General features: G+C 48.8%; 1 protein-coding gene across 1 annotated transcript in view; it reads left to right on the forward strand.

Moving 5' to 3' along the window:
* Positions 1 to 4398, forward strand: part of ANGPT4 (angiopoietin 4) — a 46899-nt gene extending 42501 nt beyond the window's left edge. The window contains exon 9 of the mRNA XM_019972179.2: positions 352 to 4398. Within this exon, the coding sequence (XP_019827738.2) occupies positions 352 to 512 (161 nt within the window). The 3' untranslated portion in view covers positions 513 to 4398. The remainder of the gene's footprint in view (positions 1 to 351) is intronic.
* Positions 4399 to 14496: the final 10098 nt, after the last annotated feature.

Raw genomic sequence — 14496 nt, forward strand, 5'->3', positions numbered from 1 at the left:
GGACAGGGGCAGGTACAGAGGGAAAGATGGAGAGAGAATCACAGATCACGTTTCATCCACGAAAGACGGATGGAAACGGGGTGAGAGGCAGAGAGACCCAGAAAGGCAGGGTCATAGGGAGCAAAGAGACAGAGACATCAGAGAGACAGACCCAAGCTCCCAGCCTCTGGAGGCCCCAGGCTGAGGAGAGGGTCTGGGAATCTCCCACCCATTCCCACCCAACCCCATCCTCAGCAAGCTGGCTTCTCTCAGGGGCCAGCAGCCCTGATTCACCTTTGGGGTAGGGGGCTGCCCTCACCCTATTAACTGCATCCCCACTTACCTAAAGCCTCTTTCTCTCGCCTCCACCAGGGTGGTGGTTTGACGCCTGTGGCCTCTCAAACCTCAATGGCATCTACTATCCAGCCCGTCACCACGTGCGCAAGCTCAACGGCATCCGCTGGCACTACTTCCAGGGCCCCAGCTACTCGCTGCGCGCCACTCGCATGATGGTGCGCCCCTCGGGCATCTAAGGGGCAGCCACGCCTGAAGGCTGGTCCCAAGGGAGGACATGGCCATGGTATCCCCTGGACAAGCCGGACTCGAACACAGGACACAATGCCAGGACCTTGTCCCGGACAGCCTGGGGGTCCCCTGAGCCAGCTCTCCTTGCCCCAGGAGTCCAGAAGAGTCGCCTCTAGCCCTTTTCCCCTCAAGTTGTGAAATGGTGGACATTTGGGGCTTCCTGCCTCTTCAGTGTCCCTCTTCCTCTTCCCTCCTGCCTCCTGCAGGGGCCTCCTGCCCACCTGAGGGCTGCAGTATCCTGAACAAGCGGAGAGCAGATTTAACTGGGCTCTGCAAAGGAATATGCAGCTAGTGGTGGAATTTCAGGCAAGTGGGAAGGTATTTACAGGAGGAAACCACTCAGGTGGAGGCCCAGATTCTGTCCCCGGGTTGTTGGGAAGGCCATCTCTTATTTCAAGCTTTCTCACATCCTTGAACTTTCTGTTCAAGACTGAAGGAGCTGTGTCCCCCCTATAATGGGAATCGCCATTTGCACCCACACTGTCCATCACTCCTAGGCCCCAGCATCTAAAGCTCAGACATGGTTTCTCAGGGGCTCCAGGAGATCCAAGAGGTACTCCTTTACCCCTAGAATGTTCTAGAATATGTTCCAGAGAGAATAAAGGTACCTGTGGTCTAATGAGGGAGGGAAACACCAGGTTAAATCAAAGTAGACGCATTGTCAGAGCCATCACTGTGGTCATGTGCTTTGTGACCACCCATGAAAGGGCTAGAGTGGGCCACTTTCCCCAAATTTACTTATTTGAAAATGGGACCTGATTATCTCAGAGCATCTCCTGGGGCTGTGGATGCCCTTGGAGAAAATTGGTTCTCCCGAGTCATGAGTTAAACCCCAGGCCCCATCCCCATCCCCAGCTGTTTTCACCATTTTCAGCAATGAGGGCCACCATGACATTTTCAGACAGCCTCTAAAAACAACTGGAAAGAGGCTTTGGGTTGAAACAGACATGCTGTCACTGAAGAAGAGTCTAGAACTAAGTCTTTGGTCTTAGAACTAAGTACTTCAAGGCTTCTCTGACCCTAGGAAGCCAGTTTTCTGGCTGGGGCTGCCGTCCACCCTTCTTGTGTCCCCAGCTCACACCAGCTCTCAAGTTTAGGGACTCTTGGGGACTGCCCACTCTGTCTTGAGCAGGAAACCAGTCGCTGGGTCCAGATCCTTTCTGCCTCCAAACCAGAACTCCTAGTCTCCTCCTCTCTCAAACAAGAGCGATGCTGCAGTTATCCATGGAGACAGGGCTTTGCTGAGTCTGGGCAACCAGGGGCTCCTCATGAGCTTCTTTCAGAGGAGAGGAGCAGAGAGGGGCCGTGGCCACTCTGCCACCCACTCCCATTACTGTGTCACTGGCCTCAATCCTGATGAGGCCACTGAAGCCCTGTCGTCCTCAGCCAACACCTGGGTCCAGCCAGGACCGACCTGCCCTCCCGCCCAGACACCCCTCTATCTTCAGAAGATTTTCTCCTGCATAAGGCTGTGGGGTGGAAACAGGGCACCTTCGTTTCGCCTGGCTCTGCCCCACCTCCTGAGTCCCACCTCTGCCAATCCCCTGAGTCAGTCCAGCACAGATTAGTGCTGATCTCCTTCTGGGAAACCAAAGGGTGTGGTTGCTAATGGTGGCATTTCAGGCAGGAGGGAAAAGTACCTAGGGGCAGGTTGCTGCCCAGAAGGCTGACAGCACCTTATCCAGCATTTGCTAGGCGAGCCTTCATTTAGCATCTAGTGTATGCAGCGTGGTGCCGTGGGCAGGACTTTGGACTCAGACAGACCTGCTGCGGCTCTTGAGCTTGAAACCAGTGGTCCTGCCTCTCAAGGTCGATCGTCTGGTCTGTGAGATGGAGATGGTGATTCTCCCTCCTCACTGTGCCGGGGCAGGAGGAAATGAGACTGTCTTTCAGCCTCTTAGCAGAGCCCAGCAGGAAGCAGGTGCCTAATAAATGTTAGTGCCCAAAGAAGTGAATGGGGTGGAGAACTCGGCCCTAGTAGTACATGCCACCCCTTCTCCTGGACCTAGGGAAGTTAAGTGCTTTATCTTAGTAGCTACAGCATTTTTTTTTTTTCACTGCAAGTGTATAGGAACTGCTGGGAGCCCCAAGAACAGAGCTCCTCTGGGTGGGGCGAAGGCTCCAATCTCTACCTGCATTCCAGTTGTCTAAAAACACCAAGAACCCAATTGGGGTAACCCTCACATATCTCTTCTTGAAAATGTCCATCCTTCCTTTTTAACTTTCCTTCCTTCTCTGTGCCAGGATTCTCAAGTGCAAGGGACAGAAAACTTATCCTGAGGAGTGGACTGACTCACATACAGGGAGTCTAGAGACAGATTCGGGTGTGGTTAGAGCTGGGTGCTCAAATGATGTCGCTCCTCACCTCTCAGGCCTGCCACCCATCATGCTGACCTCATTCTCCATCAGGTTCTCTCCTGACGATGGCTCCAGCAACCGCAGGCTCGTGTTCTGCCTGCTTAACATCCCTCAGCCAGAAAGCTCCCCTGTCCCAGTGATTCCAACAAGAGCAGAATTCTTTCCAGCCAGGACTCGTCCTATGTCCATCCTTGCGTTTACCACTGTGATTCTGATTGACCGGACCTGGGTCACATGATCATACCTAGAACCAGGGACTGAGGTCAGTCCCCTCCAAGGCGTTGGATTGGCCTTGGAGAAAATGAGGAGCCGCTTCAGGAAGCAGGGATGCTGGGCAGTCGAGAACAGGGGTTCACTTTTTCTCCTTCCCTCTTGCAGATTCCTGGCTCTCATCTCTATCCCTGCCCCTTCTCCTAGCCTCCGTGCCCCCAAGGCCTGTCCCTCGGGCTCTAGCTAATCCCTGGTTTGCCCCAGACTATCAAGGGCACTGCTGTGTCCTGCCCAGAGGTGTCACATCCTAACTCACAGTCCCGGCTCTGCCCCTGGAGCAGCACCCCTGGCCCTCTCTGAGCCTTTACAGTTCCCATCTGTGCTATAAGGAGAGAGCACCTGCGGAGGCCTAAAAGACAGCAACACTGACTCACCACAGCTATAGACATGACCAGATAAAGGACTTGGAGTGCACAGGGCCCTAGGGCCTAGCTGGCATGTCCTTGGCCTTGGCTGGGTCTCCTGAAGCCACTGCTTGCAAAAACTGCAAGGATACCTATATCTGCAGGTACCTACTTAGAAGCCTTGTCACCTCTCTCTGCATCAGACCAGCACTCTCCCCACCTTAGCAATGAAGAAATTAGAGCTCAGAGAGGGGAAAGAGTTTCATCCAAGTAGCTGAGCCAACACCACCTCCAGTGCACTTGCATCTTTCAGTTGCCTCCCTCGTCGAGAGCTCTCTGGAGGCATCTTGGCATCAACCACAAAAAGGCTGGAGTGGTGTCCTCTCCACCTATATCAAGGGATGAACGAACCTTCTGGAAAGTTTTCCAAGACTACTCTGTATTTCCCACTGGTGTCTGATAAATCCCAGTGGAGCCAGGCAGGGAGAACACATTGTTCCTGAGATCTCTGGATGTTTCCAGCAAAAGCAGTTTCCACACCGGGGAAGAGAGTTCACTGTGCACAGCCCAGAGACAGCAACCATGGGTGGGGTACGAGGTGGCCCTTTGCAGGCGGCAGGGGAGCAGCCAGCATCAGGATGGTTTGTCTCAGTAGAAAAGGGTATTTGTCTCCTTTTTCCAGACTGTCCCCCCTCCACAGTGTCCATGTGGGCCTTCACCTCTCTCATGAAAGATGCTTTGGAAAGCTAACAGTGTTGCCTTGGCAACAGCAGCATCAGCATCTTTTGATGGAGCAGCCCTTCAGAGAATGGAGTCTGATTCAGGCCACAACCAGCATAAATGTGTTACTTCTTGTGTTAGATTAATGTGTAACGTATCCTATGAGCTGCTGTTGGATGTGTCCAGAGGGCAGGGAAGTCCAATGGCCTTTAGCATCCCACACTTTCCTACCCTCCCCTGTAAGACCTCTCTGAGCCTCACTTTCCTCATCTGTACAATGGGGAGACTGTGATCTAGTCACAGGGAAGTCGTGCAGGTTCAGGGCAGTGGTGAATGTCCAGGCTTGGCACGTTCACTCGGGAATTTATTCATTCATGCACGTATCCATTCATTCATATAGCGAGTATGTACTGAGGACCTGCCTGGGCCAGAGCCTGCCTCAGTGACGGGGAGGGAGCAGCAAACAAGACAGACAGACAGCCACAGTCCAGACATCATGGTGCTTAAGAGACTAAAGGGAAAGACTCACCAAAATCAAAATTTTTTAAATTTAAATTAACTGATTAGTTAATATATTATAAGTGAAGAAAATAAATAGGAGCCATAGGTAAAAGATTTCAGATGGTCCAACTGGGCAGGATGATCAGGGAAAGACTCTGAAGAAAGTCACTTAAGTCAAGGACCAAATGTGAGAAACGGCTGTCAGGTGAGGAGCTGTGGGAAGAGCTCTCCCACTAGAGGGCACAGCACATGCCAAGGCCCTGGGGTGGTCATGAGGAACGGTAAAGAAGTTAGTGCGGAGGAGTGATGCCGCTGAGCCAGTGCTGCCACTCCCCAGTGAGCTGGGGAGAGGTGGGAGAAGGTGCCCCCAGCACCTTTATCAGAGATCAACTCCTTGCCCAGTGCCCACCAAAAGCTGGACTCAGCATCACTCTGAATGGACCTGCGGAGCTGAGACAAAGCCCTGCCCCTCTCTGGACCTCAGTTTCCCGATCTGTAAAATGCAGGAGAGGGATCACCTCTATCTGAAAGTCTTTCAGATCCTGGGTCAAGGGCCCTGGAGGGCCCTGTGTCCACTGCCCTGAGCCACCAAGGGAATCAGAAGGAGGCAGAGAAAATAAAAGGCTTGCCCTTGGGCTAAATGGGAGTTAGGGGGTCAGCCGGGGGGGCTTGTGTGGGAATGAGGGGCTTTAACCACGTGCCTCCTCCTTGTTAGTTCTACACGCGTCGTTTCTGACTCTTAGCAGGTTCTATTGTTGCCCCCAATTTACAAATGTGGAAATTGAGGCTCAGAGAAGTAAAGTTCCTTGCCTGAGGTCAAACAGTGAGTTCTGGTTCCGGCTAAGTGGCTGTAGCAGAAAGACTCTAAAACTCAGTGAGTTAAATGTTTCTCTTTTGTGTGAGTCTGGAGTTGAGTAGTCTGTGTCTAGTGGGCGGCTCTGCCATCCTCGACCACAGCTGCCTTCTCTGGGACCAGGGCAGCTGTACTCAAAGGTGACACTTCCCAGCTGGCAGGAAGGGAGGCAGGACATCCGGCACCGCTTCCCCTCCGGCACCTGCCCTCTCACCCCAGCCTCATGTTTTGCCTGGAAGATCCCAGCAGCCTCCTCACGGGGCCCCATCTCCAGGTGTGCTCCCTCCTGGCCTACAGTCATGGCACTTCCCCTGTCTAGAACCTTCAGTGGCTCCCGAGTACCCTGAGCTCAGCCTATAAGCAGGACTTTATCACTCAGCTTAACCCTTCCCCAGCTCCACCCCTGCTCCAGGGATTCTTAACACTGGAGTTCAGAGGCTTCCGGTAGAAAGCATTCCTCCTGAAGAAAGGGTCCCAGATGGCCACCAGGTATCCTGGAAGAATTGTCCATTTCCACTTGACCTTTATGTGCCTATTGCATGGAAGGCAGGACCCAACATGCAGCAGCTGCTCTCTCTAAGTAACACAGTTCATTGGTTCAGCCCTCTGATATCTGCAGAGAGCTGGGTCTCCATCCCACCCCTGCCCCTTTCAAGCATCATGCTGGAGCCTCCGAAATCCCCATGAAGTCTTAGTAAATTGCGGACCCCTATAACTGGGCCTGTACATAGTAAGTTCTCTGTGATGCTCTCTCCAATTATTTCTCTATACCAGGCACACCATGGAGAATTTCCCTTAGAATATCTGGGGAAGCCCTGTAATGACCATGGAAGATAGGTACAATTATCATCTTCCCCTTTTACAGGTGGGGGAACTGAGGCCCAGAGAAGCCAAGACACACAGTGAGGAGAGAGTTTTGGACCCCAATGACCTGCTCCAGAGCGTGTTCACCCTATGACCAAGGTTAAAGGAAAATAAATATATACATAAGCAATTGCTGAGTTCAAGCTGGCCAGTGCTTGAAACACACAGGAAGACAAAGGCCCACTGTCTCCGCTGGATCCCCCTGGGGCAGGGATGTGAGCTTCCTTCCTGCTTCTGACTTCCTGACTCCCCTGCCCTGGCTTCAGAACACATGACCACAGCCCTGCCACCCCCAGCTCTTCTGCGAGTAGGACTTAGCTTTTTTCCTTGTCAATTTCCTTGGCCTTCTCCCCATCCCCTCGCCCCCCTCCCCAACTTCCCCCTGCCCAGCACATCCTGGGCAAGAGGGGAGGCAGAGACAGGTCACACTTGCCAATTCTAAGCTGGAGAGCAGCGGAGGGTCATGGGAGGCTGGGAAGCCCCCTGGCTGGCTGAGGCCTTCCTCTCAGTCTGGGAGAGGTGTCAGGACCACGGTCACCCAGGCCTGGCTGGTCACAGGTCACAGTGGACTGGACCCCTTCCCTCACTGGGCCTCACTCTCCTCATCCATAGAATGAGAGTGAGCAGCCCAGCCCTGCTAGATTCACGGAATTGTTGTGAGACTCAAGTAAGATGGTTCCTTCCCTCAACAAATGCCTACTAAATACCAGCTGTGTGCCAACAACTAGGCAATGCCAACACAGCCATGAACAAGACAGACACACTTGCTCTAAAGTGCCTACAGTCTAGGGTGGGTGGGAGGAGACAGAAACACAATAACCAAACAGCAAAAACAGCACAGTGACTGTGACAGGTGAACTACACGGTACTCTTGGAGCAAGCATGGCAACCTAGGGAAGGCATCCTTGAAGGACAGGAGGTTAGGTGAAAGACAAGAAAGAGGGTTCCAGGCAGAAGGAACAGCATGTGCAAAGGCCCAGGGGCTGGTTCAGGGGAAAGCTTCAGAATATTCAGGAAGGGAAGGAAGAGGCTGGAACTCTGACAGAGGCAGAGATAGGTAGAGCCGTGGGTGCCAGACAGAGAAGACAGGAAGATGCGGTCTAAATAAAAGGAAGCCAGGGCTGTCAGGGAGCCCAGAGCCTCCAGCCTCTCCCATCCTTCAGTATGAGCAAGGAACCTTGACCAAGTTACTTCCCCACTCAGAGCTTCGGTTTTCACTCTCCGTGAAAGAGGGATCACAGTACCTATTTCACCAAGACTTTTGAAGATGAGAGAAAATCTATCTACTATACATAAAAGGGCTTCCCAGGTGGCGCTATTGGTAAAGAACCTGCATGCCAATGCAGGAGACATAAGAGACATGGGTTCAATCCCTGGGTTGGGAAGATCCCCTGGAGGTAGGCATGGCAACCCACTCCAGTATTCTTGCCTGGAGAATCCGATGGACAGAGGAGCCTGGAGGGCTACAGTCCATGGGGTGGCAAAGAGTCGGACACGAGTGAAGTGACTTAGCACACACATACATCGAAGTCCTGTCCCAGTGCAAATGACTTCTTCACAGAGGATGACCACTTTTATTCTCAGTGCAGCTCATGGCATCTCTAGGTTTCCCCCTGTTTCTTGAACAACTGTCATTGTTAACACTTGGTAGCAGACAAGTGGGAATGAACCGCAAATGTTTTAGGGAAATGTTTGCATGTAGAAGAGCCAATCCATGCATTTGTTCTTTTTCCTGTCATTTGAGAAAGGACCCCAGGGTTCCACAGGAACCTAGTTTGAGAACAATAACCCAACAGACTGGCAGAACCGTAGAGAAGGATCTAACAAAGCTGACATCTGTGTAACAGGTTTTGATGACTGTAATAAAAACCAAAGAGCATAACATGTATTAGCCCGTAACTGAAAACACCAAAAGGAAATCAGATACCATGGAAGGGAGCTGGGAAGGGGGACTAGGGTGGCTTTCAGAGGGCCAGGAATGTTTGTTTCTTGACCTGGGTGAGGATTACACGCATATGTTCAGTTTCACCGGGAATTTGAAAAGCTGTACCTCTATTTGTGCATTTTTCTCTATGTATGTTTCTCTGTAGTTATGTTGGAGAGGGAAATTATACATGTACAAATATATTGTAAGCACAAAGAAAGTTGTTTAGAGAGGAATTTGGCAATAGCTAACAAAATTGTGTATGCATTTTACCCTTTGACACAGTAATCCTCATTTCTAGGAATCTAAATATACACAAACTATGCACAAAGTTATTCATTGCAGCTTCATTTGTATTAACAGAAGATTGGAATCAACCCGAATGAATAAACAAGGATACATTTCCTTCTGCATATCAAATGACCCCAATCTGGTGAAACACAACCACCACAGGCTTTATTTTGCTCACGGATTCTGTAGGGCAGGAACTCAAGCAGGGTATTACAGGAATGATTTGCCTCTGTTCCATGAGGGGTGGGTGTCTGCTGGAAGACCCAGATGGACGGAGGTGTCTGGAAGTTAAGCTGGGGCCAGGGGAGTGTTAGGAGAGGTGGGAATGCAAACATCTGAAGGCTTTATTTCTGTCACCTGGGCTGAGACACCCCAAAGGCTAGGCTTGGGCAGGACTACTGACTGGAGAACCTAACATGCTCTTTCCATATTGCTTGGGGTTCCTCCCAACACAGCAACTGGGTTCTGAGAGGAAGAGTCCTGACAGCAGGCATTCCAAACAGGGCCAACAACATGATTTGCAGCGTGCTAAGTCACTTCAGTCGTGTTTGACTCTTTGCAACCCCATGGACTGCAGCCCACCAGGATCCTCTGTCCATGGAATTCTCCGGGCAAGAATACTAGAGTGGATTACCATGCCCTGCTCCAGATGACTTGCAGGGCTCAATGCAAAGTGAAAATGTGGGGTCCCTTGTTAAAAAACTAGAAAAAACGTGCCAGTAGGGGTACCAAAATATAAAATTTTTTCTTCTAGTCTCTCTCAACTTGTCATGATGTCTTTTATTTGCTACTAAATGTTGTTCCAAGTAAAGGAAAATTAAAATTTTATATTAGTAGCATAAATTTTACCATTCATCTTTACATTGTGCAATGACAGTAAAAAATCTGCCAGCAATACAGGAGACAGACTCAGGTTCAATCCCTGGGTCAGGAAGATCCGCTGGAGAAGGGAATGGCTACCCACTCCAGTGTTCTTGCCTGGAGAATCCCATGGACAGAAGAGCCAGGCAGGCGACAGTCCATGGGGTCATAAAGAATAGTACACATCTGTGCAGCTCACTTTCACTTTTCACTTAACAGAAAACTCAACACATTTTTAAAAGAAAGTGACTTGCATAGCAGTTAGCTTTTGCTGCATAATAAACTTCCCCACAAGCTAGTGGCTTAAACTGACCACTGCTGCGCTCATGACCCTGTGGGTGGGCAGTGTGGCCCGGGCTCAGGGGGGACAGCTTGCCTCTGGGTCTGTCATTCATCTGCAGTCAGCTGTGAATGAAGGCTTCCAGCACCTGGCTGTTACCTGGCTGTTGGCAAGGGTAGGGCAGGTGACTGGGCCACACCACTTCTCCTCCTCTGCAGGCTAGCGCCACTTTTTCACTTGGTGGTCTTAGGTCCTGAGTACAACAGCCCCAGTGCACAAGCCCCTTTCACACCTTGGTCTCTTCCCATTGGCCAAAGCAAGTCGCACGGCCCAGCCCAGACTCCAGGGATCCAGAGAGAGGGCCAGGTCTTTCTTGATGCCAGAAGCTATAATAAAGTCACATTGTGAAGGCATGAGATGGAGGAATGGGAGGAATTTGAAACCACTGTGAAAAATCTATCTCAGTTTGTTTTACTCGGGTGAAGAAGTGTGGGGAGCCAGCAGAGCAGGATCCCAAAGAGCAAAGATGGAACAATTTAAGCAAAAAAAATAAAATAAAATTGTACTGGATTATACCCCAAAGAATAAAATAAATATCCATGAGCCCATACAGATATAAATAAATAAATAGAAGAGATAACACTCCTAAGAATTCCAAATATGTATGTAGATACTCCACCCTTAAGGAGGGAAAGTAACTCCCGCTTCTAGCCTGTGGGTTGTGCATAGTGACATTAATCCAAAGAACTCAGCATGGAAAGAGAAGGAAAAGGGTAGCTTTGTAGAGAGAGCCTGACAGTGATCACATTCACCCGCACACCAGTAAGGAATATTGCCAGTGTCTACCCTTGACAGAAGTGAAGAGGCTGCCACTTCACCTCTGCGACCTCCCTCCCCAAACACATCGCCCGGTCCAACTATAAGAAAACCATCAGACAAATCCCAATCGAGGGACATTTTACAAAATACCTGACCAGAACTCTTCAAAATTGTCAAGGTCATTAAAAAAAAAAAAAAAAGAAAGAAAAGTCTGAGAAACCGTCACAGCCAAGAGGAAGCCTCAGGAGACATGATGATAAATGTAATCTTGGTGTCCTGGGTGGGAACCTGGCATATAAAAGGGATATTTGGGGAAAACTGAGGAAATCTGAGTGGAGTGAACTTCTTAGTTAATAATAAGGTAACAATATTGGTTCATTAATTGTGACAAATGTACCATACTAATATAAGATGTTAATAATAAGGGAAACTTGGTCTGGAGTATATAGGAGCTCTCTGTATTATCTTTGTAATAGGCCTGTAAATCTAAAAGAATTATTTTTAAAAAGAAGTCTGAAAAGATCAACTTGAGCCGGAGCTGGTGCAGCCTCCACAGTGTTCGTCAATGTCTCAGGTTCCTTCCAGCTTCATGCTGCTCATACTGTTCGTGTTCGTCCTTACCACGTATGGTTTCATCCTCCAGGTCCTTTCTGACCCAAGATGGCTGCTGAGGCTCCTGCCTTAATGCCTGATTTCCATGTAGGAAGATGAAAGAGGACACATTGGTTTCCTTCTCAGGTGCATCCGAGTCTTCTAAGGGTATTTCTCATAAACCTCACCTAACAACTTCCACTCATTGGCTACAGGTAGCTGTAAGAGAGGCTAGGTAGCATTTTGGCTGGGTACACTGGCACCAGAAATAAAATCAGGGTTTGGCCAACAAAGAAAAAGAAGAGAAGGGAATGGCATAGGAAACCAGCAGTCTATCAGGCACTATTATAGCTCCATTTTAGAGATGAGAACACTGAGGCTCAGAGAGGTTCAGTGACTTGCCCATAGTCTGAGGACAAGACAAGGAGGAAGATGGATTTGAACTCAGAAATCATGTCTCTTTAGCCCTAACCACTAAGTTATGCTGCCACAGCATCTATGTAACAATGTTAATTTCAGTGATATAGATGATACTGCTTTGCTAAACCTGGATTATCACTAGCAGTGTGCATGTGGGACACTCGTTACGCTGCCATTTCTTTTGGGTGTGTCACACACTTCCACCCACCCCTGTGTGCTGCTGACTCTTCTCCCACCACTTGGCTCTATTTTTCCCCTGGCGAAACCTCCTTCCCACTCTCTACCTTTGCATCATGTAGCCTTTCGCTTAGCAGGAATTGATTATACATATCAAGGCTATATCTGCCCTTTTCTCAGCCCTACAAGCAAGTGATGGTGGTAAAGCGTTGTGGTCAAGATCACAGACTCTGAAGTCAGCCTGGGTTCAAATCTTGGCTGCACCCCATCACTCGCTGTTGATTATGTTGCAATTTACTTAACCTCTCTTTGCCTCAACATCCTCTGTGAAATGGGGATGATAATAATACCTATTGTGAGGGTTAAATGAATACTACGTGAAAAATACAAAGCACAGTGCCTGGCCCATGGTTAGTTCTCAATAAATGTTATTCTTTCTTTAAAAATATTTTTCATGAGGACCGTTTTTAAAGCCTTTATTGAATTTGTTACAGTATTGCTTCTGTTGTTTATGTTCTGATTTTTTGGCCAGGAGGCATGTGGGATCTTAGCTGCATGACCTGGGATTGAGCCAGCACTCCCTTCCCAGTGGACTGTCAGGGAAGTCCCAAATGTTATTCTTTGATGCCAGTGTGACCCCAGATCCAAATACAATCCCAAGTAGACCTTATCTGTGGTGATGCAGATGGTTCAGAATATATTTGAGTTACTTTTTTAAGATTACCATCAGAATAAAAGCAAGCAACTTAACAAGTCTTATGGGGAGCTCACTGACCACTACCCTCAATGCATTCTCAAATACCAGCCTGGGAAACATTCACTTAGAACAAAAAGCCCAGATTTTTCAGATCTGGCTCAAACTGCAGTGAACTTGGGGTGTGACCGTCTTGGGGCTCGCTGGGGTTCATTTGCTCAATCTTTGAGGCAATGTTGATAATATTGCCAGGACAAATGTGACAACTGTTTGGGAAAGGAATTTGTGATCTTTGAAGTGCTTGGAGCCTAAGGGTCATCTAGGGAAAACCAGTCTCACCACTAATTAGAGACATACTCCATGCTCTAGGGACTGTTTCATCTCCAGAGCTGGGATTTTTAGCAGACACGAGAGCTCTCCAGGGTCTGTCCTAAACTTGCTGTGTGGCTTTAAGTAAAGCCCTCCTCTTTCTGGGCTTCATTTTCCCCATCAGCTGATTGAAGTCCCCTCTCTTCCCATCCCACTGGACCACACAGAAAGACTGAGTGATTTGCCGAAGGTCACACAGCCAGTATGTTTCTAGAGAACCAGAATTTGAGTCCAGTGCTCTTTCTGGCCAGAAGCATCCCCCAGCTGCCTGCATGAACCAGAGGATCACTGCTCCATCCCACAGTTGGTCCTTAACTCCTCACAATGTTCTTTCCCCCCAGTCACCATGTCAGCTGAGGTGAAGTGGGTGGCAAACACCAGAAAGTGACTAACCAAGAGTCTGGCAGTGGATTTATGGGAGGGCCCCTCCATTCAAGTTTCAAATTCCCGGGAGAGACTCTGGCCTGGCCAGCCTGCAGTCAGGTATCTGGAAACACCTGCAGGTTAGCTGTGCTCAGAGGATGGACACCATAGAGATGCCCACCCACGTTTGTGTCTATGATACACATCCCTGCCTCCAGGTGTTGGCACAAGCTACTGGCATCCCTCAAGAGAAAAGCAGGAGGCGGTTCTCAGAACTGGGAACAGAAATAAATGCATATTTTTGTTTCCCAAAGCCTGCCTGTAGGGTTATCGTTTATAAGCACTGTGATCCTGGCTCTAGATGAGTGCAGGACCTAATGGCTGGGGGAAAGTTTGGATTTCCCAGAAATGCTTGTAGGCCCAACCCACAAACATTATCTCCAAGGAAACTGAACTTACCCACCCTGGGAGGCTCTGCCCTATTGCCCTTGTCTGCTGGCACTACCTAATTCATATGTTCGGAACTATGATAATGATGACAGTAATAAAACTAGCTGACATGTTTTGAGACACTAGACTAGGTATCTGACCTGCATTTCTCATATAATGACAGGTACTGCTTTTTTTTTAATTGGCGTATAGTTGATCTGCAATGTTGTGTCAGTGCTGTACAGCAAAGTGACCCAGTTATACACATACATCCATCCTTTTTCATATTCTTTTCCATTATGGTTTATCGCAGGATAGTGAATATAGTTCCCTGTGCTATACAGTAGGACCTAGTTATTTATCCTGTCTAAATGTAATCGTTTGCATCTACCAACCCCAAACTCCCAAGCTATCCCTCTCCCTACCTGCCTCCCCCTTGGCAACCACAAGCCTGTTCCCTATATCTGTGAGTCTGATTCTGGTTTGTAGATAGGGTCATTTGTGTCATATTTTAGACTTCACAAATAAGCGATATCATAGGATATTTGTTCTTTCTTTTCCTGACTTACTTCACTTAGTATGATGATCTGTAGTTACATGGTGCTGCAAATGGCATTATTTCGTTCTTTTTATGACTGAATAGTATTCCATTGTAAATATGTACCACATCTTCTTTATCCATTCATATGTCGATGTATGTTTCCATGTCCTGGTTATTTTGAAAAGTGCTGCTATGAACATAGGGGTGCACATATCTTTTTGAATTATAGTTTTCTTCCAGGTATATTCTTGGATCATATGGTA

Source organism: Bos indicus, chromosome 13 (genome assembly GCF_029378745.1).
Source record: "Bos indicus isolate NIAB-ARS_2022 breed Sahiwal x Tharparkar chromosome 13, NIAB-ARS_B.indTharparkar_mat_pri_1.0, whole genome shotgun sequence".
Classification (NCBI taxonomy): domain Eukaryota; kingdom Metazoa; phylum Chordata; class Mammalia; order Artiodactyla; family Bovidae; genus Bos; species Bos indicus.